The sequence below is a fragment of the Dromiciops gliroides genome, chromosome 2, assembly GCF_019393635.1.
Source record: "Dromiciops gliroides isolate mDroGli1 chromosome 2, mDroGli1.pri, whole genome shotgun sequence".
In the NCBI taxonomy this organism is placed as follows: domain Eukaryota; kingdom Metazoa; phylum Chordata; class Mammalia; order Microbiotheria; family Microbiotheriidae; genus Dromiciops; species Dromiciops gliroides.
This window is the reverse complement of record NC_057862.1, coordinates 635,709,480-635,735,524: the sequence shown is the minus strand read 5'-3', so window position 1 is coordinate 635,735,524 and position 26,045 is coordinate 635,709,480. Positions and strand designations below refer to the sequence as shown.

Below are 26,045 nucleotides of genomic sequence, written 5' to 3'. Positions count from 1 at the left end.
TAAAATAATGTATGAAATTGAGAAATGAGATGACAAATACTGACATATTAAGATTGTCAGAGTTTGTCATCTCTCCTCAAATTCTACCTTTTAGATTTGAAAGAAGAAATGTGGACTTCATTTTTTTCTTGGTGTCTTTTGTTTTTACATCACATTTATTTTCAAATATAGCCTTCCCTTGTAACAAAGCCTTAATTTTCAATAAAAGTAGCAAAAGGCTTAGTTTTTTTTTTTAAGTTGTACACACTTCAGGTTGCTTTGATATAAATATCCTCTCTTATCCCTCCTTTTAAAGGATGAAGCAGATTATGTGCACATGATTCTTGGTTACATTTTCCTTTGTAAATAAAGCATTTCTAGTTATGGTTTTTTGGGTTTTTTGGTCAGGGCAATGAGGATTAAGTGACTTGCCCAGGGTCGCACAGCTAGTAAGTGTCAAGTGTCTGAGGCCAAATTTGAACTCAGGTCCTCCTGAGTCCGGGTTTGATGTTTTATCCACTGCGCCTTCTAGCTGCCCAATAGTTTCTTTTAATTTTGACTTTGGCATTAAAAGATCTACTGATAATTTTCTAGGATGTAGTTACAGTGGTGGCAAACTTGAGTGTTGAATGGTTACATTTTTTTCCCTTTTCCACAGATCACACACGTTGCAATGTGTGGATCCTGGATGGAGATTTGTACCATAAAGGCCTGTTGAAGTTTGCTGTTTCTGCAGAAACCCTGCAAGAGACTCTAGTCATCTTTGTAGCAGATATGTCTAGGCCTTGGACTGTTATGGAATCTTTACAGAAATGGGCCAGTGTTTTGCGGGAACACATTGATAAAATGAAAATCCCACCAGAAGAATTGAGAGACATGGAGCAAAAGTGTAAGTACAATGTGTTTTTCTGAATTGGAGTGTAATTCTGGGCCTGTTTTCATGGTGGATCTTTTGAACGACACCTGCCCCCCTCATTTTAGTAGGTGGATAATATTTTGGACATTCAAGATCTTCTCTTTGAAGAAGTAAGCACATAGAAGGTGCTTAATAAATGTTGAATGAAAGTTTGCATTCTCTTCCTTGAAGATACCCTTTGAGAGCTCAGCCCTGACTTTTCAGCTTAGGGTCTCAGAACATCTTCAAGGCTCTCCTCCTATCCCCGGGTGGTCTCTCTGTGTGAAGTGAGTTTCCTTGGTATTCTTTGCTTTCTCCATTGACCTGGAGATTAAGGTCATTTTTTTTTTCTTTTTTTGGTGGTTTTCAAAGGGAAGGATGTACAGTAAGGCTTTCCTTATTTAAATATGATCTGATTGATGGATCTTTTTGTTGTTAGCATGTATGGCCTCAGAACTCTTTAGCAGGCCCCAGTTTGGTGTGGAAACAGCTCTGGTTTTGCAATTAGAAAACCTGGGTCCAAGTCTCAACCCTAACAGCTTTATAGCCGTGGCATAGTCACTTCCCCTTGAGGAGCTATTTTTTTCCCCCTCTCTTGTAAAATAGCGATGATCTCTAGGCAAGGTGATAGGCAAGTTCCCATATAGTTCTGACAGTCTTTGCATCCTTGAATTCTGATGTGGTCTGTATAGTCTGAAACTCCCTCTAGGAGTTACATTGTTTGGCAGGAGGAAAGTTAATTTCCTTCATTAACCTGCAGGAGAACAAATAAAAATTAAGAGCATAATTCTGTCAGAGAAATCAGTCATGTCAGTGCCGGAGTGGTTTGTTTCTGAATCCCAGAAGTGCTTAAATTAAGAATTAGAACATTTAAATGTCTACTTTCTACTGTTAAATGAATGGTAGGCTGTATTGTGTTTATTAAAGTCTGAGTTCTTTTAAAATAAAGGACTTGATTTTCAAATTTGAAGGAAGTTGGGGAGGGGAGGGATTGCTTTTTTGTTTTAAAATATATGTGGTTCAGAAGATTGTTTTTCCTCTCCCTTGCTTCTGTGCAGTTACATGAGCATCTGACCACTTGCCAGAAGAGTAGGAGTGGCCGCGGCAGCAGCAACAGTCTTTGACAAGGGTTGGCTCTGCTCACACTGGCTTATTTCCACAGTATGACATCACTCCAGTGAATTAATGAGGGCCCCTTTGGGCATGCTGTACAGTATCCTCACATTGCTAACTCGTGCATTATAACGACACTCAGAATGATGGTGCCTGCACATTAGGTTTGCTTTTCAAATCAAATTCCACATCCTGTGTCTTCCTGTCACGCTCTCCATTTCGCCTCTGCCTTCTGTCACATGTCAGTTCAAGTATCCCACAGACACTGGGAGCTTCATAGTTGATCCTTTCAACCTGTCTTTTGTAAATTTTCTCAGCTGAATTTGCTGCATTGATTGCTTGCAGTCCAGCTAGCCAGAATCAAACGACTGACCTTTACAAATAATGAGGGTCCCCCCCCCCAAATTAGACACTTTAAAGCATATTGCCTCTAAACATGGGGGAATTTTGTAGCCGATAAACAGATAGTATGGTATATAGAAAAGTAGGTTGATTTATTGTGATACATTGATTGTTGAGTTCATTTTCATAGTGTGATAACATTTCAAAGATGTTTCATTTTGAGGGTTGTTTGTTTTGTTTTTAAAACAACTTAAATTAAGCTTGGAGGCAGCAAGATCTCCAGAATAAGAATTAGAAGATCTGGGTTTGTGTTCTGGCCCTGCCACATACTAGCCATGTGACCTTGGGCATGCTCCTCTTCTTCCCCACCTCCCTGGGCCTCAGTCTCTTCCTCTGCAAAATAAAGGGATCAGACTAGGTGATCTTTAAGGTCCTTTCCTCCTCTGACATGCTGAATCCATGTGCAAATGTTTATAATGTTGGGGTATTTTTTTAAATCCTGTCCCGTGTGGTAAATTTATTCTAATTCTGGTCAGTCTTTATTCCCATCCCTACCCCCAGTGTAGCAAACATTTGGGATGACGATTTCTTTGCCTTGTGTGTTAAAGTGTCTTTTAGTCTTAAGTCCCATGTTGATAAAGGGGTTATTTCAGTCTAGAGAGGACTTGAGAGTCACCTGTACAATCTTGAACAAATTACTTAGCCTCTCTGAGTCTCAGTTCCTTCAACTTTAAAATGAAAGGTTTGAGTTAGATGTTTTCCCAGAACAAGCTTTAATTCTATCAGCTGCCTGTTTCCACTCAGTAGTGACATTCTCCCAGATGTTGAATTATCCTTTATAGTATCTTTATTATTCATCCTTGTGTTTTTCTATTTTTAAAGGAAAAGTGATTGAAAGGTAGTATTTAAATTAGAGATTGCTTTTCCTTCTCACTTGTATATTTGGGTAGTTCCTCGCTTAATTAAGCTAGAGCAAGAGGACCAGGCAGTATCTTTTGAAAGGCTTTGGAATGTTTATCTGTTGACCCTACTTGAAACGCAGAAGTGACCTAAGGCCATAATATCTGGCGGTAGAATAGAGAGCTTAACTTGGAGCCATTCAAGACCTGGGTTTTGATTCCACCTCAGAGACTTGTTGTGTAACTGTGGGAAAGTCACTTTAAAATGGAGGTGATAATAATATGAGTACATGTAAGATAGGATTTCTGTCCCCCAAGGAGCAAGATTATATGGACACAATAGGGGACAATACATGAGTGTATAAAAATGCTATTTTATATGTTATTGACTAAGCACTTTTAAGAGTGCAATGGAAAAATAAATTATCAGATACTTCATGGAGGAGGTGGAAGTTGAGCTAGGCCTTAAAGGATAGAGAGAATTTTGAATAGTCATCCGCAGCATTTATTAAATGCCTGCAGTATACCAGGCACTCTGCTAAATGCTAGGGATACAAAAAAACCCAAAAGTACACCCTCTTCTCAGAGAGCTCACAGTCTAATGAGGGAGATAACATGTAAACAACTATGTACAAATAAGATATGTAGAGGAGAAATTGGAGAGGGTGTTGTTTGTCCTTTGTTCTCCAAGAGGACCATGACAGATGTCGTGACTTGCACTGAATTGGATTTAGGGGAGGAAGGGTTGCGCAGAGTCACCAGCCTCACTCTCTCTGGAGCCATCTGGGTCCAGTGGCAAGAAATGTTACCAGAATGACTGGAGATGATCCCAGATATTTAAGGCAGTTGGGGTTGAGTGACTTGCCCTGTGTCACATAGCTAGTAAGTATCTGAGGTGAGATCCCTGGATCTGAGTAAGATAGAAGAAAACTGGAAATGTTATGAAGGACTTTACAGAATTTTATATTTGGTCCTAGAGGTGGTAAGGAGCCACTGGAATTTATTGGGGGCTAGGGGGACAACATGGTCAGACCTATACTTTGGGAGAGAGACTGGAGTAGGAAGATACTGAAGGCACAGAGACCAATCAGCAGGCTATTGCAATAGTCCAGGCATAAGATGGAGAGATGTCACAAAGATGAAATTGATAGGATTTGGCAACTTGTCAGATAGGGGGGGTGAAAGAGAGTGAGGAATCCAGGATGATGCCCAGGTTTTGAGTCTGAGTCAAAGGATGGTGCTACCCTCAACCAGGAAGTTGAGGAAGTTAGGAAGAGGGCTTGGGGAGAAAGATGATGAGTTAAGTTTTAGACATGTTGAGTTTAAGGAGTCTGCAGGACATCTAGTTCAAAATGTCTAATGTATAATTCAAGATGCCAGGCTGAAGGTCAGGAGAGAGGTTAGGACTGGATAAATAGATCTGAGAATCATTAGCATTGGGATGATAGTTGAATCTGTGGGAGCTGGTGAAATCACCAAGCAAAATAGTGTAGAGGGAGCTGAGAAGAGGGGTCAGGGCAGGGTTCTGAGGGACACCCTTTGTAGGCAGATGTGACCTGGACTAAGATCTAGCAAAGGAGACTTAAAGAGCAGCCTGATAGGTAGGAAGAAGGAAGGAAACAAGCATTTATTAAGTGCCTACTGTGTGCCAGGCACTATGCTAAGTACTTTACAAATATCTCACTTGATCTTCACCCTGGGCAGTAGGTGCTATTTAAATATCCCCATTTTACACTTGGGGAAACTGACCCATATATATTAAGTGACTCATTCAGGGTTGCACAACTAGTGTTTGCATGAGTCCAGCTTTGAACTCAGGTCTTCCTGACTCTAGACCCAACTCCACTGTGCTTCTTAGTTGCTTAGAGAACCTAGAAATGTCATGAAAACCTAGAGAGAAGAGCGTATCAAAGAGAAGAAGGTAATCAATAACATAAAGGCTGCAGAGAGGTCAAGGAAAATGAGGCTCGAGAAAAGGAACTTTGGAGAGAGCCAGACTCTATAATAGAGTTGAGTCAGATGAGAGGAAGCAGAGGCATGGGTTGTAGACACAAATTGTAGGCAGCCTTCTCAAAGGAGCTTCACCACAAAAGACAGGAGAGATGTGGAATGATAGTTAGTGGGGCTGAATGCATCAAGTAAGGGTTTTTTTAGGGTGGAGTAGACATGGGCTTGTTTGCAGGCAAGTCACTAATCAGTTATGAAGTGTTTTCTATGTGCCATGCACTGAGCTAAGCACCAGAGATACAGAGAAAGGTAAAAAATAGACCCTTCTCTCAAGGAGAAGATAATGTGGCAGCAACTGTGTATGAATAAGATGTGTTTAAGATAAATTTGAGATAATAAACAGGGAAGGCACCAGCATTAAGTGGAGGTGGATCAGGAAAGGCTTCTATAGAACCTGGGATTTTAGCCAGGACTTGAAGCCAAGGAAGCCAGAAGGTGGGGATGAGGGAGAGAATTCCAGGCGTGGGGGACAGCCATTGAAAAGCCCAGAGTTGGGAGATGGAGTGTCTTCTGGGAAGAATAGCAAGGAAGCCAGTGTCACTGGAGTCATAGAATACATGGAAGTGAGTAGGGTGTAAGAAAATGAGAAAGGGAGGAAGAGGCCATGTTATGAAAGACTTTAAAAGTCAAACAGAAGGGGCAGCTAGGGGGCACAGTGGATATAGTACTGGCCCTGGATTCAGGAGTACCTGAGTTCAAATCTGGCCTCAGACAATTGACACTTACTAGCTGTGTGACCCTGGGCAAGTCACTTAACCCTCTTTGCCCCGCAAAAACAAAACAAAACAAAAGTTAAACAGAAGAATTAGTATTTCATTCTAGAGATAAAGCCCCTGATACGGGGATGACATAGGCTTGTGCTTTATGAATTAGCCAGTAGACAAAGAAATTGAATAGGAGGAAAGGAGAGAAAAAATATTCATAGAATCTTAGAATTTGAGAAGTAGAAAGGACCTCAAGAGGTCACATAGTCCAACCCCTAATTTTACAGATGAAAAATTTGAGACCCAGCATACACAGTTGGACAAGGTCAGAGAGTGGACAGTAAAAGAGCCATATTATACAAAAATATAATCTGCCAAAGTGCTTTTGTGAACTCAGGTCTTCCTGACCCCCAGCTCCACTGTGGGTTTTAGTGATTTACCATTTGGGTATGCTTGGTGAGTTATATGCCCAAAACGCTTTACCAGAACTAAATTATTTCTTCTTTTCAGCTACATCTGTGTCTATAGGTCACCTTGGGGCTTAAAGAATAAGCCACAATTTGACATTTCAGAGCCTCTCCAGGGATGTCATTTAGTGATTGGAAAAGGGTCAGAGAAGTTACCTGTTTGCCTGTATTCCCTGCAGGAATTCATTGGTTGCCTGGGGACTGGATGTGAGGATGTGGTGCCAAGATTACTAGATGGCATTTAATTTCATGTGTGCTTCATTCTAAATGCTTGGCAGGATGCAGAATGGAAAGGGTTTCATTTAGAGAGAACATGGGTTAAAAAGGTTCTTCATGTGAAAAAAAGTTGTAAGTGGAATTCCTTGTTAATTGTGTTGCACCATTAAACATAGTTCTCTGAAATATATAAACTTGTGAAAGTGGAATATAGCTGAGATTCTTCTCATTTAAACTGCTAAGTCTCTAGACAACAATGGAAACATCCTTAGATCAGAGAACCCAGCTTGATTAAAGCTCATAAAGTGTTCGGGCTTGCTGTTGCTTTACCAAGTTTCCACAAAATTATTAAAATTTCTTCCGATATAGAATTCCAGAACACTGTCCAAAGTACTTCAGGAGTTTTGCTTACTCAGGTATAAACAGTGGTTTGGTTTTACTTGAACAGGACTGAAGTTAGTTATTCTGACTTCCGATTATTATAAATCAGTGGATCATGGGAGCATTATCAGTTATACTCTTAAGCACTCTCATTTTTGGAAGTGTAGGTGCCTCTCATCTCATTCTAGAAATGGTCCAACAGTGTCTTTGAAACTTAGATTGGATAGGCCGTGACAAGTGGAGTGGGCTAGCCTGCCATTGGTGAGCATCCTTAAGTTTATCCCTGCTATCTTAGAGGTAGTGCTGTTTCTGATTTCTATCTTAATATGAGCTTCAAATGATACTCATGTTATGCAGTTATAGACCCTACCCAAGTTCTGAAAAAACAGTTCTAAAATATTTTAAGGTAATCTGATGTTTTTGAAGTGTTCTGCAAAGCCCATCCATTCTCCATGGTGCTAACAACTTTAGTGAGTGTAACCTGTCAGGGTCTGTTTCTGTTGAGTTATCTGTAATACATTACACCCAGAAATAGAGTAAGTGGTATTCGTTTTGCTGGCTTAATAAAATGAAACTGCTTCAGTTAAGAGTAGTGATAACCTGTGGTAGGAGAAAGGAGGGAGTCTTACTCTCCAGTGAAAGACTTTGTGGTATGAGGGCAAGAGAACAAGGTTAAGAATCAAGACCTCAGTTCTAGTCCAGTGCTAGTTGACATCTTTCCTGAAACTTACTGCCCTAGGTGCTTCAGACCCTGGGAAGTTAAGTGATTGGCCCAAGGTGACAGAGCCAGTGGATGTCAGAGGCAGGCTTAAGCTAGGCTTCCAAGCTCTGCTCTGAGGTCATCTCTCTGTCTACTCTGCCATTCTGCCTTTCAGTAAGATGGGATAATAATGCTTTTCTTTGGTTACTTTGTGGGCTTGTTGTGAAGAAAAAAACATGTTTGTCAATGCTTTGCAAATACTAACCAAACATAAAACCATCCTGGTGTGATCTCATCATCACAATCTTATGTTTAACACTTTCCATGTGAATTATTGGCATAACAAATGGGATTTTTTTCAAGGTTGAACAATGGGCTGCTATTCGGTATTTTAAGGGACAGTGTTTTTTAATACTATCTGTAGCAGTTGCAGTTTTGTTATGTTTTTAGAAGAAGCAAAAAGACCCTGGTGCTCATAAAGAATCCTAATGGACATATTAGAGCACTTGTTTCAGGTTTGGGCCAGACTGCTGCTTCTCAGGCCACAGTGCAGCCATGAATATTTCTTGGGTCATTTATATTAGACATTTAAATCACTGAATGAAGTTTATTATAAATTAGGTATAAAGACAAAACACTTTTTGCAGAGCTGTCCAGAGGGCTTCATCAATTTGGAAACAGTTTACATTTGATCAGTCCCCTAACTTCATGTGTACATCAGTGTTCTGCAAATTAAACTATCCATAGCTGATATCGGAAAACGGTTTGTCAGATGAGCATTTTTAAGTCTTAATAATCTGTCCTGTGGGGGGCGCAGTGGATAAAGCGCCGGCCTCATTGCCCTGCACTCTTCCCCCCACCCTCCCAAAAAAAAAAATCTGTCCTGTGAATAAGAAGGGTAATTCCTCTTTTGGGGCCCTTTTGAAGTTAGTTGTTTAATTTTATTTTCTCACTTTGTTTACTTCATGTGAAAGATGAAGGGATTAGAATAGATGATCTGTAATGTCCCTTCTAGCTCTGGATCCTGTGACATATATGAAGGTAAATGATTAGAAGCTTCCGTAGATCCAGATCCCCTTTTTGGTCGGGCATGGAATGAAACAGTGATTTGGTAGTTTGTCTTTCCGGCATGAGAGGGAAGGAGTGTGGCGTAGTGGGATTGGTGGCTGAGAGCTAGATTAGTTCTAGTTTCTGTCCCTTTGGCTAAGTCGGTCCCCTCTTCTCTACCGTGGGGGCTTTGGGCTGAATGACCTCTAACCTCCCTCCTAAGGCTAAAGTTGTGTGACGTTTGGTGTACTTCCCTTCCCCCTCCTTTGTTCCATATTTAGATCAAGGAGCACAGAGACTAAATAATGATGCTGTTTCCTGTCAGTGGCTGGTTAGTTCTTTTGGTTAAAGCACTGCTAATGAGGCTGAGATCATAGGTTTGATTCTCCACAACAACTATTTCAGAAAATTCTACCCTTCTTTAATAAGCTATACTGGAAGAGAGAGTGGAGAATTCTCCATAACACTCTCTCACTCTGGTGAAATTACTCTAAGGAATAGCTATATTTATGACAGGACAGCTTATTTTATGGTTACTGAAAATTACAAAGAATAGTATTTTAAATAATAGGCCTCAGTAGATTGTAGGATTTAAGGCTAGAAGGGGTCATTGTCCAGCCCTCTTAGTTGATAAGTAGGGAAGCTGAGTATTCTAGGCGGTTTTCTGTCTCATTATTTACATATAACAGGAATTATATATAGGCACATTCAACTCTGTTCTATCGTATACCAAAGCAGTTTATTATATTTTCCTGTATCGCAGATTTCAAGTAAAACTTCTCCCTGGTATGGTATAAATGAGTTTCAGGTGTTTTAGTCACTTTAAAGATTTAGATACCTTATATCTGAACTATTTAAACTTATCTTGAGATGCATTGGTTTTTAAAATACACATTATGGGAAACCACTGTATGGTGTGTTTCACGTATTCAGAAAGAGTTGCAGTGGGGATGTCTAGGAAAATGCTTGTCTTGCCCTGAAATGATCGAGTTCTACCTGGATTATTTAAAATTTGCAGTCTTCATTGACGTCCTCTAAACTTTGATTTTCTTGGGAGATGGGAAGGAATGGAGGGGTGGTTTAATTTTCCAGGGTTTGCTACTTAAAAGGCGTCTAATATATTGTTAGAAATGTGTTGTCTTTTATAGTCGTGAAGGATTTTCAAGAGTATGTGGAACCTGAGGAAGGCTATCAAGGCTCACCACAGAGGAGAGGACCTCTAGCTTCAGCACAAGATGGTGAAAATGTTACCTTGCCACTTGGAGACAACATGCTCACACATAATCTTGGGATCCCGGTCTTGGTAGTTTGCACAAAGGTGAGCACAGCTAGATGAAAGTGGTAGTTGCTTTTATGGTTCTCCAGTGAAAACATGCTCCCTGACAGTGAGTCCATTTTAATTTGGGATTTTGCATATAAGTAGATGAATTACTGTAAGTAGAAAAAGTATTGAGACAGAGCCATGACCAATGACTAGAAGCTACAGGAAAATGATTTTCAGTTTAATATAACAGAATTTCTTAACGCATAGAGCTGTGCCAAACTAGAATGGACTGCTTCAGTGGTTGGTGAGTCCCTCGTCACAGGAAGTGTGCAGAGACAGTTGGGTAGCCATCTGAGGGGCGTGGATTGTGGAGGTACTAGGGGTTGGATTAAACAACCTGGGAGCTCTGTGCATCTGTGATCTGGTGTTTGATCCTGACTAGCTCAGTGACCTTAGTAATCCAGCTCACTTTTCTGAGCTTCAGTCCTCATCTTTAAAATACTGTTGGCTCTTCACTGCCACAGTAGAGTTGTTACAAAGAGCAGATGAGAGGATTTGTTTGAAAGCCCTTTGTATAATGCTACTCCTCCAATGTACTATAAACTACAACTGCTCAAGTTGATGTTTGTAATGCAGTAGAATCCAGGAGTGTTTTCACATATCCTTAGTGTAGTCCACGTGGTAGAAGGTAAACTTCTTGAGGCCAGGGACTCCATCTTTCCCCCCTCTATGTTTCTCTTCTAGTTCTAAGCCCAGCGCTTGTGTGGGACAGGTGCCCAAGAATTGGTTGTTGAATGGGTGGATGAAATACTCATTTTCTTTCATTGAATCAAACCAATAGCCTTGAACCAAAAACAGATCGTTTACACTTTAAGGCAAGTGATCAGTCAGGTATTAATTAAGTGCCTTCTGTGTCCAGACATTGTGCTAGGGATACAAGTAAAATGAAACTCCTGCCCTCGAGGAGCTCACTTCTGTTATGGGATACAACATGTACGTAAATAAATATATTCAAGATATAGACAGTTATTTTAAGAGAGAACACAAGGAACTGGAGCAATCAGGAAAGCTTCAAGTAGCGGTGGTACTTGAGCTGAGTCTTGAAGGAAACAAAGAATTCTCACAAGTTGAAGTTGAGAGAGGGCATTGCAGGAATGGAGGTCAGGAGGCACAGAGGTGAGATGCAGTGCTGTGTGTGTTCAGCTGCACTGTCATACACAGAAGAAAAGAAGGGTAATGTTAGGCTTTTAAGGCCGCTTGGGGCCAGGTTGTAAAGGGCTTTAAGTGCCAGAGGGAGGAGTTTTTAGTTGATCCTGTAGTTACTAAGTAGCCACTGGAGTTTGAATAGAGGGATGAAGTGGTCAGACCTACTCTTTAGGATCAATTCGCTGAAAGCCGTGTGAAGGACCAATTAGGAGGCTATTGGAGTAGTCCAGATGCAGTGGTGGCCTGATGTAGGATGTTGTCATGCAAGGAGAGGACTGGTCAGTTGTGAGAGCAACTCAGTGGCTCTGTGAAGTAAGGAAGACTGAGGGTTCTAGGAAGTCCTGGGTACTGAACCTTTAAGACTGGAAGTATGTATGCCTTTAACAGAAATAAGAGGGGTTTGGTAGAGGGCAGCTTTATAGGAAAGATAAGTAGTTAAACTCATCGAGTTTGAGATGTTTATGGGATTTCCAGTAGCTAGTTAATGATGCACTACTATTGGAGTTTAGAAGAGAGTCTGAGGCTGGATATAAAGATGATGATTTAACATAAGGATTTGAAGAGGTCACCAACGAAAGGGTATAGAGAGAGAAGGAGGGATCAGGATGGAGCCTTGGGACTTACCCATAGTTAGAGGCCATGATAATGGATGAAGAACCATCAAAGGAGATTGAGGCATGGTCAGGTATGGAGGAAGAAAACCAAAGCAGAAGGGAGTGGACAGACGGTCAGAGTTGTTGAGTGTCATGTGCTGCTGCAGAGAGGTCAAGAATGATGAGGACTAAGTACAGTTCTTGGGATTCAACAGTTAGGGGATCATGAGTAATTTTGGAAAGAACAGTTTTCTTTGAGCATTGAGGTTGGGAGCTAGATTGCAAGGATGGAGAAGTGAGAGGAGAGGAAGTGTCCATTTAGCAATATGGTCAAAGTACCAATTCATTTTTTGGCTTCAATTCTTTGCTGTCTTTGCAGGTAGTAAGCTATTGGGTTTTAGTATTGTGTGAGCAGTGGAAGGAGCCATGGAGTCAGGAGGCTTATATTCAAGACCTAGCCTTTGATACTTACCTGTGTGTGTGATCTCTGTGGTCCTCAGTTTCTGCATCTGTAAGATGGAGTTACCATTGTACCATTTGTACCATGGAATTTCACAGGATTTTTTGCAAATAAAATATATTGTAAACCTTAAAATGTGAACTATTAATAGTATTAGTGATAATAATAATACTAAGGAATATTCTAAGTTTTCAGTATGTTTATATTTGCAGCTGAGAAAATAGGCCAATTATAGAGTCAGAATTCCATAATTTGACATAGGTGGATGAAACCTCAGTCTGAGCCTTATTCAAATGATGAATCCCATTTTACAATATTCCAGACAGGTGGTCATCAAATCTCCATTTAAACACCTGTAGCATTTGGAATCTGCTTAGAATATTTCGTTCTGCCATTGGGTAATTCTCTTATTAGATATCTGCATGATCTTATACTCAACATGAATTGATTTAAGTTCTTGTTCCTTTGTATGCAGTGTTTCATGCTACTTGCTTGATTTACTTATGAGTCCTGGCAGACTTCATTTTATTGAACAGATATTTTCCTAAAAAATCATATGTAAGTCAAATTCTGTTTTAAACTCACCAAGGCAACTTCCCTTTAGGGAATCCCCATTTCAAATGAAGAATACTTTTGTAATATGAAGTCCCGCATTAATTTAGCATAATCTTTTTTGCTTGTTTGGTTTTTGCAGGGCAGTGAGGGTTAAGTGACTTGCTCAAGGTTACACAGCTAGTAAGTGTCAAGTGTCTGAGGCTAGATTTGAACTCAGGTCCTCCTGACTCCAGGGTCAGTGCTCTATCCACTGTGCCACCTAGCTGCCCTCCCGCATTAATTTAACTGTTTAGTGTTAATATTTTTCACTTCAACCTCTGCCCCCATGTTCCCCTTGAATGATGGGGATCCTGAGGCCTTGTCAGGAGTGCAAATGCTGGCAAACCTCGCCACCAGGGGAAGTGCTCCAGTGTGGGCCTGTGATAGGACGCATTACTTAAAAACCAGCCTTGCTAAGATTGGAGGTATTTATCACTGGCATTGCCACAGAAAGTATAGTCGTCCCTGATAGCTCTCAAAGAATATCTAAGCTAAGGAGGTATACTTTCACTTTTTGACAAATCACAGACCTTTGAAATGTTGTAAGTCATTCATATTCATGTGATAGCCATCAGAAATTTTTTTAGCATCAATTCCATGTAAGGCCCTGCACCTGCACTTAGAAAACTTAAAGGATAGCCAGGAAGATACAGCAGAAACATGAAGAACTTAAAAGATAAATTACAGTGTAATGAGGCATATTCTTTAAGAATCGACAGATAGAAACAAGGTGTTCTGAAAGGTTCAAGGAAGTCAGAGTGTCCCTGCCAGGGAAAGATTCCTAGAACTTCAGTCCTGACTTGCCTCTGTCATCTAAAAGTAGAGTATAGAAAGCAATTCTGCCTCCCTGAAGGTTCCAGGTTATTTAGGCAAGAGTATATTGGTCATCACTGAAACTCATGTGAAGTTGAGTAAGTATCTGAATGCTCATAGAGTGGTAAAATATTTCTTGTCTGTCTCCCTTACTACTGTCGCTCTGAATTTGTAAACCACCCCCCCCAGACACCTTCTGAGTGAAGGAACCCCCATCCCTACTAGAAATAGTATATTATGAATTAAACAGAAACCAACACAAATCCTCAAACAAAATGAAATTATAATAGTTTGTGCTTATGTGGTACTTTAAGGTTTAAAATGAGAATTGAAATATTTATGACTGAAATCTTCCGGTATAAAATACTTCAGTGGGTTATTGATCTTATGGGTAGGAGTTTTCTTTTAGACACAGCTCCAATCAGGACTTTTAGACCCATGAAAGCTATTGCTGGTAGCCTGGAGCTGAGATCAAACTACATGGCTAAATTCTTACTCTGTAGTAGAGAGATAGGAGTCCATGGACAGTGGGTGTGGATAGGTGGGCATCTGCTTGCATATTTGATAATAGTCATTTCTTTCCAAAGAGGAGGAAGCTGAAACTTCAGGGGAGGAAGCAGCTGTTTCTTTTCCTCAGAATAATGATGTGGATATACTATTGCTATCATGTGAAAGATCATATAATAATAGAAATAATAATATTATCGTGGCATTATAATAGCATGTATAGCACTTTAAGGTTTGCAGAGTGCTTCACCCTGGTACAGAGAGATGTGATATAGTAGTGATAGGGGACTTCTGTCATCTGGGCATCTGTTAGAATATCCTCTTTGCCAAAAGCGTAGTAGCTGACTGGCTGTAATAATTTCCTACTCCTAAAAGGACAGAAAGCAGTAAAAGGAACTGTTCTATTAGACCTGATTTCCATCAATAAAGAAAAATTGGCTGCTGAAATAGAAGTCATGGGAAGCTCGGGAGAAAATGACCACTCTATATGAGAATTTGTGTCAGGATTGGAAGATAGAACATAGTTTGACATGCACCACAGATTTTAGGAAAGCAAATCTCAGATAATTCAGAGAGAAAAGGTAGGAGTCATCAGACTAAAATTTTGCGGGGGAAGTAATCCCAGGAACTCCCAACATAAAGGGATGTTGGTTAAGGAAACTGATACTGATTGACACTGATGTCATTTACCAACTTAGAATTCTATAAAGACTGGAGAAGTTGGAAGCAAGGGTAGGTAATAGGGTTTATGCCAAAGTAGGGTAGAGTATTGTAAGAATAGTGTCAGGTGTGCAAAAACTGAGGTGGCGTAGTATTAACAGATGATAGAGATGAGGCCCAGGTCCTTTATCTTTAATTTACTTCTCCTCTGCCAAAAAACATGATCTTTGCTCTGGAAAGTCTAGAACAAAAATGGTAGTTAAGAAGGATAGATTTCGAGGGGTCTGAGGAATTCCAAGAAGGAGGAAAATTGCTTAAAAATTAAAATTCTAAAGATCTGAAAAGAAATGTGATTCTGATTAGGAAGAAAAGGACGACTACTTTAAAGATGCTAATAGGAATGTATAGGGAACTCATTGTTCAACTTGGGTTTTTAAAAAGCATATACAGAAAATGGAGGGGAGGGTCAATAAGAATAGAAAATCACAGAATGGTCCTGTGAGAATAGGGTCAAAACAGCTTGCTGTGGTGTGTAGCTATTGTCGCTTCTACTGAGAGTCTGAGACTAGTGGATTTCTTGAACTTAACAAGTTCTGAGCTGCAGTAGGCATCCAAGCTAAGTTTAGCATTCATGTGGCAATCCCCCAGGAATAACCGATCCACTGCGGGGGCCTAAGGAGGGATGAGCTGGAACAGGTCAGGGAGCTGATGAGAGTAGGTTTGAATATATGAATTCCTTACTCCACTTCCAGCCTAGGAAAGACTTCCTAATAGAATGGTACACAAGTGGAGTGATTGCCTCCAGTAGTGTGGGTCAGCTCGCACTGTCTGTAAGCAAAATTTGGTTGACTTTGTGCAATGAATTCTTTTCAGATACAAGTTGAATGGCACTGCTTCTATCCTGTTTAACCATTCCACTGGTGTAGTTTATAATCCCTCTCCATGCATTGAACAATTGTACAAGTTCTGTAGGTGATGAGCATCTTCATACTTAACTGGACTGGTGCCCAGACAGAAAATACAAAGTCTGTTGCTATTTATTAATCAAAACCTTTCCAGCATGGTAGAACCCTCCAGATCTTAGAATCTTTGAAAATTCTAGATTGAGATCATACCATAAGACATTAGATGAAGATTTTAATGGAAGACCATTGGAAACAATACCACTTAAATATGTTTGTAGATAATACTTCCTTTGTGTAATGTGATAAAAATATAAATGTTCAAAAAATACTTTGATGGGGGAGGGGAGAAATCTCTTCTTTAAAAGTACAAGACGGGCAGCTAGGTGGCACAGTGGATAAAGCACTGGCCCTAGATTCAGGAGGACCTGAGTTCAAATCCAGCCTCAGACACTTTACTAGCTGTGTGACCGTGGGCAAGTCACTTAACCCTCATTGCCCGCCCAAAACAAAAAAAAGTACAAGACATTGTCCTTCCTCAGTCTTAGCAAAAGTAGAAAAATCCTGTAAAAGTCAATGCTAAACAAAACAACAACAAAACTCCCAGTAATCCTGAATTTAAAGAAAGGAACAGAAGGAACTAACTAAACAAAGAAGGAAACAGTAAAATGACAGAAATAATCTGCTATCAGGACATTAATAGCTTTAATGTTTACCTTTGAAAAAGTATTTTTTTTAAAGTTAGTGTGAATTGTATGGTTTTGAATTTGTAATTTTTTAAGTTTTAAAGGATTTTTTTTTTTTTTGGTGAGGCAATTGGGGTTAAGTGACTTGCCATGGGTCACACAGCTAGTAAGTGTTAAGTGTCTGAGGTCGGATTTGAACTCAGGTCCTCCTGAATCCAGGGTTGTGCTCTATCCAGCCACTTAGCTGCCCTAAAGGACATTTAAAAATAAAATACACACATACATTGTGTGTGTGTGTAATAAAGGAACAAGCATTTATTAAGTGCTTATGCTAAATGCTGGGCTTGCAAATACTCTTATGTTGGGGTGGGGGAGTAGTTCTTTTGGACTCTCAGAACATGTAAGTTCAGCTTTTTGCAAGAAGTTGGATTTAGGGGGCAGCTAGGTGGCGCAGTGGATAAGGCACTGGCCCTGGATTCAGTACAACCTGAGTTCAGATGCGACCTCAGACACTTGACACTTACTAGCTGTGTGACCCTGGGCAAGTCACTTAACCCCAATTGCCCTAAAAAACAAACAAAAAAAACCAAGAACCCATGACACTTACTAGCTGTGTGGCCCTGGGCAAGTCACTCAACCCTCATTGCCCCATCAAAAAAAAAAAAAAAAAGGATTTAGTTATAAATCTTTGACTTCCTAAAGGTAGCATTCATAATTCAACGGTTAGAGAAAAAAACTGTTCACCATGATATCAATTCTTTCATTGTGCCAGTTCACTTTAAGGATTAGATCATAGGATGCCCATTCAACTATAAAGGACCTCAGAAATCATCTAGCTCAAACTACTATTTTTTTTTTCAACCTATTCTTTCAATCTAATTTGGTTCTTTACGAGTAGCAAGCTTTTTGGGGGGGGGGGGTGCGCACGCGCACGCGCGCGCCAGGCAATAATATAACAAAGAAATAGAACTTGAAATAAATTATTCTGATGAATGTTAGTAAGGATCAGCTTCTAACCTAGTTCTCAAAAAGTGTGATCCAGGTACTCCTGGAGGGTCCCTGAGACTCAGAGACCATGAGGTCAAAACCTTTTTCACAATAATACTAAACTGTTTCAGTTATTAATATGGTAAATAATTATTCTATAAGCTTCATGAACAAAAGGAATTTGGAGGAGGAAAACCCTCAATAATGTTGTTTTTTTTTTTCAGTGCAACACACATTTATTTTATTTTTTCCAGTTATATGTAAGGGTAGTTTTTAACATTCATTTTCATAAGATTTAGAGTTCCAAATTTTTCTCCCTCCCTTTCCTCCCCCCTCCACAAGACAGCATATAGGTTATATATATATAATCCACAAGTGCTCTTTTTCTATGGGGGTGGATCCTCAATAACTTTTTTTTTTTTTTTTTTTGGTGAGGCAATTGGGGTTAAGTGACTTGCCCAAGGCCACACAGCTAGTAAGTGTCAAGTGTCTGAGGCCGGCTTTGAACTCGGGTCCTCCTGAATCCAGGGCCGGTGCTTTCCCCACTGCGCCACCTAGCTTCCCCCCTCAATAACTTTTAAGAAAGTAAGAGGGTCCTGAAACCACAAAACTTGAGAACTCTGTTGTTCTAACCTTTGCCTTCATTGTTTTTTTCTAGTGTGATGCAGTGAGCGTCCTAGAGAAGGAACATGACTATCGAGAAGAGCATTTTGATTTCATTCAGTCGCACATCCGTAAATTCTGCTTACAATGTATCCTCACTTAAGCTGGTATCATTTTGGGTATTTCCTCTTTGTTTTTGTTTTCTGAGATGGCCCTTCAAAACCACACAACTTAAAATAGCGTAAGGTTAAATATTTTTGTTGTATAATTTGAAAAACAGATGCTTATTTTCATTGGTAGAGTGAATTTCCTCATCAGGATTTCCTATACCAATAAAATAGCTGATCCCCCAAAATTAAATGTAGCATTTTGGTATGTAACTTTTCTGAGCCTTGGTTTTTTTCATCAATAAAATGGGAATAATAATACCTGTGCTCCAGACCTCAGGGAGCCCTCTACTTGTGAGGGGAGCATTTAATTTTAGAGCACATTAGAAGTGTAAAATACCATGGTTATCTTAAAGGTAGGGAGGAAGAGGAATTCAGAGTCTTCTCCTAAAGAATAGGCTGTCTATTGAAGTACTGAGTTATTTGGAGGCATTCCATTCATACCTGTGGTGAGCCAGCCTTTTTTTTTTTTTTTGGTGAGGCAATTGGGGTTAAGTGACTTGCCCAGGGTCACACAGCTAGTAAGTGTTAAGTGTCTGAGGCCAGATTTGAACTCAGGTTCTCCTGACTCCCGGGCCGGTGCACTGCGCCACCTAGCTGCCCCCAAGCCAGCCTTTTTGATGGTACACTTTCGGTGATCTGAGACATCAGAGGGAAATAAAGAGCTGACAGTTCTGCTGCCAAACATCATTTGAATTAGGTGTCTTTTAAAACTTTAACTTTCCCTTTTTTTCAGAGTGGGAAGATCAGACTTAATTTTGGGTTTAAATCATCAGCAAATACAGATTTGGAGTCAGAAAATTGAAGTTTGAATGCAGCTCTGCCATTTCATCCTTTTGTGGCCAAGTCCCTTTACTTCAGCTTCTTCATCTCTCAGATGAACAGAATACTACTCAGTGTACCTTAGAGAGCTCATGTGAAGATGAAGATCTAATGAACTAATGAACACCAAGTGCTTTGGAAATTTGAAAGTCCTATATAAATACTATCTGTTGCTGTTGTTGTCCAGCAGAACATAATTTTCGGCATGAGTAGGGGATCCCTCTTTAGTCTACATGTAAGACACCGAGTCAGCACCAGCCTTGGGTCTTCACAAATCCACCAAGTGGTGCTCTAGAACCACATTAAGTGACTGGGCTCTACCAGGAAGTTTCCTTAACAGCTTACAGTATATAAGGGAGATGTAAAAGGTATACACTGGTAGTCTTATTTCACAAAAATTTGAAAACTTTTCTTATTTATGTGTATGCAATGGATTTGTACTGTCAGTGGGGACATGCCAGATGTGTTTGTGGTATGCAAGGCTCTTTTTTTTCTGTTGTTGAATTTTATGATATTTTTAAAAGTAGAAAAATGGTCAGAAAAATCAACCACCAGAATCTAGCCAGAACAACAAATTATTTCATTGGCAAAAAAGTTGCATTTACTGTAGTTTTATACCACCAAGGCCAATTTAATACACTGCATTAGTAATTTAATTAAGCATGGTGTTGTGACTTGGGAATGGTTTTATATATGTCTGAAATGCTTACATTGTTTCCTGAAGTAGTGAATTTGAACCAATATGCTAAGTTAGGAAATTCCTTTGAAAAAGAAACATAATGGGGGGGTGTTATTCTATGTATCTATATTCTGTGTCATATATGTGATTATAGCATAAATACCATTTTTTATTCTATGCTAGAAATATAATATGTATTCTATGCCAAAACATAGCAGCTATATACAGATGTTCTATATTTTGTTATTCCTCTATTGGAGCCCTACTTACATCCCTTACTATGGGATAGAAGCAACTGAATTCTTGAAGGAAGGATGTAGCACTGGAACTCCGGCTTTTGATTAGGCATGCCCAAACTGATAGTGTGTGCAATCCTTTTAATGGCATGTTTTTTGAGGACTAGTCTAATGAACCAAGAGTCGAGAAGCTCTCCACCATAAAGATAGCCATCAGGTCAAGAATTTTAAGGCCATGGTGACTAACAAAGACTTTATTTTGTTAGAAAATGCGTTCCAGTTTCCATGTAGTTCAGCCACACAGACAAAATTATGGATCCTTAGAATATCAGAGTGTGTGTGTGTGTGTGTGTGTGTGTGTGTGTGTGTGTGTGTGTGTGTGTTTTTCCCAATAGAAATTGGATCTTTTATTATTTTAGCATCAGGATTCTGAGTGAGAAGATTCTTGATGTTTGCATGAGCAGTCAGGATATAGCTAAGAACTCTGATTTGGGATCCCAGATACCTGAATATATTACAAAGCCTTCAAGGAATGATCGTGACTCACTCTAGAGCTTAGTTTTCTCAGAAAAGAAAAGGTTAGGCTAGACAATCTTTTAGTTTCAGTTTTAACGTTTTTATGATTCTATAGCTATTTTTACCTTTTTGATGTTTCAGAAGTTCCAATGTTTGTCTCACTGAGTGTATTTGGATTAATAATTTAGGCCTGTTTCTTCTTGGATGGGTTTTGATTGTGCATGCTTGATTTAAACATTTATACTGACTCAGTTTTCCTTAAGCAAATTGAATAGATGGAGCTGCCTTGATTTATACATCAGTTAAGGAAGAAAAGAACCTTGACTTGTTGTACAAGTATATTGTACATAAAACATACGGTTTTCACTTCACCACACCTGCCTTAGTGGTGGAAAAGGATGCAGTTTTTATGTAAGTTCACCTAAAGGTGTTGTTTTCTCTTTACATTTTAATCTTTTTGTCCCTGTAAAGTTTGGTGTTTTCCCAAGTGGTCTCTTTTTCTATTTATTTTTATCTTACCTCCTGTTAGACTACACAGAGGCAGTATGGTATAATGCAGAGCTTCTTAAACTGTGAGTTACAGCCCACATGCAGGGTTGTGTAACTGAATGTGGGGGTCATGAAAAATTTGGCAAGACTAAAAGGTTACGTATACCTATTTTATATACCTATATACTTGGGGTTGTATAAAAATTTCTCAGGTGAAAAAGGGTCACGAGCAGAAAAGGTTTAAGAAGCCCTGGTATAATGAACAAACCCCTAAACTAGGAGGCAGAAGGCCTGGCTTTTTTTTTGGCTGGTAACCACTTATTTGAAGTCATTCTCTTCATTCAATCCTTAGTTTTCTTTATCTGTAAAATGAAGCTAATAGTCTACATAATAGAATAGAAGGAACACTCTGGATGCAGGAGACCCAGGTTCAAATCCCAGCTCAGTTATGCTGTGACCCTAGGAGGACAAGCCATTTCTCTTAGGGCCCGTATAGTTCTAAATTCTTGGAGTGTGTATTTCTTGCTCTCCCAACTTCACAAAGCTATTGTAAGAATGAAATAGGATACTGTAAGTGAAATTCTTAATAACTAAAAAGCACTATATTATTTAGGAGCAAGTTACTTTGAGGATTAGCCAAGAAATTAGCTTCTCTCTCTTTGCTTTCCAAGGGTGAGTCATGCTGCTGCCCCACCTATGCCCTTAAAAATTACATGATAAGAACAATAGTAAAGATCAGTAAAACCAATTAAATTTGCTTCCCAACTGTTTACATTTAAATAGAAGAATTTCAGTGTACAAAATGTCTTTTCAGTCACATTCTTAGTCTCCTTCAGGATTCTTTGTCCTTTTGTTCCTATTCTTTTCTTCTTCTGGGACATAATCAGTCTGTGCTATCATCTTCTAGTTTGACTTTTTTGTTTTGCAATATTTCATAAAAGTCCATGTTTCTTTATCTCATATTGTCTGTCTTAATTATGTGAACATTCAGTTATACTTATTTACCACAATTTTTTTTAACCATTCCTGTATTGTTGGACATTTAACTTGCTTCTAGTTTTTTCAAATTACAAATGATGTCACTGAACATTTTTGAAAGGATATCTCATTTTTTGTTTTTGATAACACTCTCAATGTCTACTCCAAACAATGGAATTTTAGAGTCAAATATGATGCTTATTTTTGTAGCTTTAATGGGTACTAGCAGATTGCTGTATTCCCCCTCCCCTCCATTATTCTGCGGATTTACAGTTTAACCAGTACTAAATGACTGCATTTATTTGTCCACAATTTTCCAGCATTGAGTTCTTTTGCTCTTAATTTTGCCAATTTGGTGACTGTAGGTACCTGTTAGTTTTTATTTTCATCACTTTTATGCACAGCCACTGTCCAGCTTGAAATCTTAGAGAACTATTTTAGGTTCTAGTGAGTTTCCTGTAGTCCCTCAGCTAGTAAATGCCAGAGGTGAAATGTGAACTCAGATCTTCCTGATTTCCAAGTCCAACACTCTGTCTTGCTAATAAATAAGTGCATACACAATACAGCAGTACATTTAAAAATGATTTCTTATAACCCAGTGCTGGGTATACAAGGCTGTCTCAACATCAAAAAAAAAAAAAGAGAGCAACTTGGGGAGACAGTGTGGTACAGTGGAAAGAGCTTTTAGATTCAGAGTTAGAAAACCTATGTTAGAATATTGACTCTGCCACTTGTGCGGCACATTACCTTGTTAGGTTCCTCGTTTTTTTTGTTTTGTTTGTTTGTTTGTTTTTTGCTTTTGGTGAGGCAGTTGGGGTTAAGTGACTTGCCCAGGGTCACACGGCTAGTAAGTGTCAAGTGTCTGAGGCCAGATTTGAACTCAGGTCCTCCTGACTCCAGGGCCGGTGCTCTATCTACTGTACCACCTACCTGCCCCAGCTTCCTCATTTTTTAAAAAACAGTGGGGGGGGGCAGCTAGGTGGCGCAGTGGATAAAACACTGGCCCTGAATTCAGGAGGACCTGAGTTCAAATCCGGCCTCAGACACTTAACACTTACTAGCTGTGTGACCCTGGGCAAGTCACTTAACCCTCATTGCCCCACTAAAATAAAATAAAAAGAAGTTGGGCTAGTTGGCCTCTAGGGTCCTTTCTAGCTCTAAAACTATAATCTCTAATCATGTGAAGAATTTCAGTGTACAAAATGTCTTTTCAGTCACATTCTTAGTCTCCTTCAAGATTCTTTGTAGCCTTCCTACTGAAAACAAGAATGTCTACTTTTACTACTCTTCCTTGGCGATTTTAGAAGTGTTACAATAAGATAGGAAACAGTATAGGGATGAACATTGTAAAAATAAGCCCAAAATATCATTATTTGCAGGTTACATAATGGCATGTCTAGACAGTCCAGTTGTTTTGGCCAGAAAATTCACAGACAACAAAACAAATTTTGCAATGTCATAGGATGTATGATTAATCCACAAAAATCATTCCTATTTTTAAAAACGTATGAAATATATGAGAATGAGCCAACCCAGGCTAGAGATTTATAACTTGTATAAGCATGACTACAAAATGATAAGAACTGAATAATTAGAGGACTAGTCAGTGTTTGTTAATGCATTGTCGACTGTATCTCCTTAATTTATTTACACGTTTAATGCAATATCCATCACAGAAAGCATGGCATAGTAGAGGGTTAGAAGCAATCTGTAGTTTCTGATCTTCATCACTTAGGAAATTTCCTAACTGGTTATTCCCTATACTGATGAAATCATAACTACTGATTCGCCATCCCTTCCCCCCCCCCAAAAAAAAAAGGTACTGTGAGGACCCTTCATAGAATTGAATAAAGTTATAATGAAACATTTCTAGAAAAACAATGTGGAAACAAAAGCTGATATAGAGGTCCTCTTACCAGACTTTAAAACAGATTACAAAGTGGTCATTCTTCCCTTCCCTCAGCCTTTACCAAAAAAATGCTTCCCTTCTGGAGTACAAAATTGAATAGATCACTTTTGTTGCTTTTTCATAGCTGATCAAAGATGATACAAGTGGGAGATGGAATGTGTACAAATGAAATTTAGAGACTGTATGTCTTTTGTTTATCCATCTTGAAATCTCTTCTATCTGTATTTGAGTGTATCTCATTTTATGCAGTTCTTGTCTGTGTTCTCTCCCATAAATTCTCCAGAGTATGGAGGCCTTTCTCTAGGTCTTTTAATATTTCATGAACACCTCTGTAGTATTTGGACTGCCTCTCTTTTCCCTCATTCTTGCCACATGACTACTGAGTTCCTTATTTAGTCATATATTATTGCGTATTCACATATACAAGTTGTCATTAGTGATAGGCTGTAGGCTACTTATCTCCACCCATATGTCTCCCTTGCCCTTTGGGTCACTTGGTTTTTGATTCTTTGAGTATTAATTAGTCCATTTCTATGCACTTTTATTCCAGAGCTCCCTGGACTAGATTGTGCAATCTTAGCTGACAGGATTTACAAATATTTAGCCTGGTTCATTAGGGTCTTCAATAGGGCTATGCTTGGGTGACTTGATACTTAGTGCATATTTATGATAAAAATGAAATAATCCTCCAGGGAGATTTGTATCTTGCATTTAGAGAGAGAGAATAAACATTATTAAGCATCTACTTGTGCTAGGTACTGTGCTAATAGCTTTACAAATATTTGATCCTCACAACTACCCTGTGAGGTTGTTGTAGGTGCTGTTATTATCCCTATTTTATAGTTGAGGAAACTTAGGCAAGCAGAAGTAAAATGACTTGCCCAGGGTCACAGCTTTCCAGTGTCTGAGGCTAGATTTTAACTCTTCCTACTTCTGTATTCACTGTACCAACTAGCTGCCTCAAATATTTTAGTAGGTTGTTTGTTTCCTTGTATTCTTTGAAGTCCACTATCCATGCAAAAAAAATTATTAAATTCTTTTATATACACAGAATTGTGCCAGGTCCTGTGCCAGGCAAGGCAAGTAGCATCTCTTGGTGAACGTTTGTTGACAGTCTCCATTGAAATGAATCTAGTTACAATCTAATGTTCACTCCTGGCATAAGATCCCTTTAGGTCCACAGCAAAGGCAAATTATTATTAAGTGAAATTGTCCTAATCTTCCACATGACAGATGAAAGCCTAATACAGAGGACCAGTCAAGCCTGTCTGGTCCTGTTTAATAGCATCTCATTTGTTTAAGGATTAAGAAAATTACTTAAGACCCATTGTCGGTATGATTTGTCATATTGTTACCTTTGATCCCATCAGCAAAATGTTAGACAAGACTGGTGAGATGTGGTGCTCTTTGTTTGTAGGGTCTCTATATCAGTATCACTTTAGGACATCATACTTCCCAGTTGTGGAATATTAGGGAGAGTCACTGGCACCAGCCTTGGGGCTTAGACTGTGCCCAACCCTAACTAACACCTTTGAAATATGTGACCCGGAACAAGTCATGTGATCCCAGGATTTAGAGTTGGAACAGACCTTACACATCACCTGCCCCAACTCCCTTCCTGTATAGGTGAGGAAACTGAGGCCACTAGTGGATTGATGATTGGGTCCTGTGACTGCTGATCCAGTGCCCTTTCCACCAAGCTATCCTGCCATCTCCAAAAGAAGGAAAGCTCTCCCTAAACCTCCCAGTAAGGAGAGTGACTTCATAACCTGTACAGGAAATCACACCAGCACTGTCGAATCTTAACATATCACCTTAAATGCTGCACAAGTCTAAGGCTGTTTTTATATTGTCACCTTTGGTGTGTGTATGTTGTAATGCATTAACTCACATTCCTGAACTTCATCATTGAAATGAGGAAACTTTCATTGTGTCATTAGTTTCCCTTCCGGGGAGATGATTTTCTGTGACATCAAACACAAGGTACCTGCCATGTGCATTTTGAGGGAACTGGAATGGCTGAGGGAACTTGGGGCCATTTAAACGTAAAAAGAGAAGACTGAGGGGAGATAGGAGCACTGTAATGGCAAAGAATGATTGGCCTTGTTCTCCCAGAGATATAGGGGGCATTTTTAAATTGTTAACTTTCATCTCAGTATAAGGAAAAACTGCCTAACACTTGAATCTATTCCGAAATGGAACAAGCTGCCTTCCCAGCCCAGGG

General features: G+C 39.4%; 1 protein-coding gene across 1 annotated transcript in view; it reads left to right on the top strand.

Annotated features, from left to right (window-relative positions):
* DYNC1LI2 (dynein cytoplasmic 1 light intermediate chain 2) overlaps nt 1-26,045 on the top strand; it is a 49,557-nt gene that overhangs the window by 5,634 nt on the left and 17,878 nt on the right. The window contains exons 4-7 of the mRNA XM_043983990.1: nt 638-868; nt 9,899-10,068; nt 18,081-18,174; nt 20,721-20,856. Of these exons, the coding sequence (XP_043839925.1) occupies nt 638-868; nt 9,899-10,068; nt 18,081-18,174; nt 20,721-20,856 (631 nt within the window). The remainder of the gene's footprint in view (nt 1-637; nt 869-9,898; nt 10,069-18,080; nt 18,175-20,720; nt 20,857-26,045) is intronic.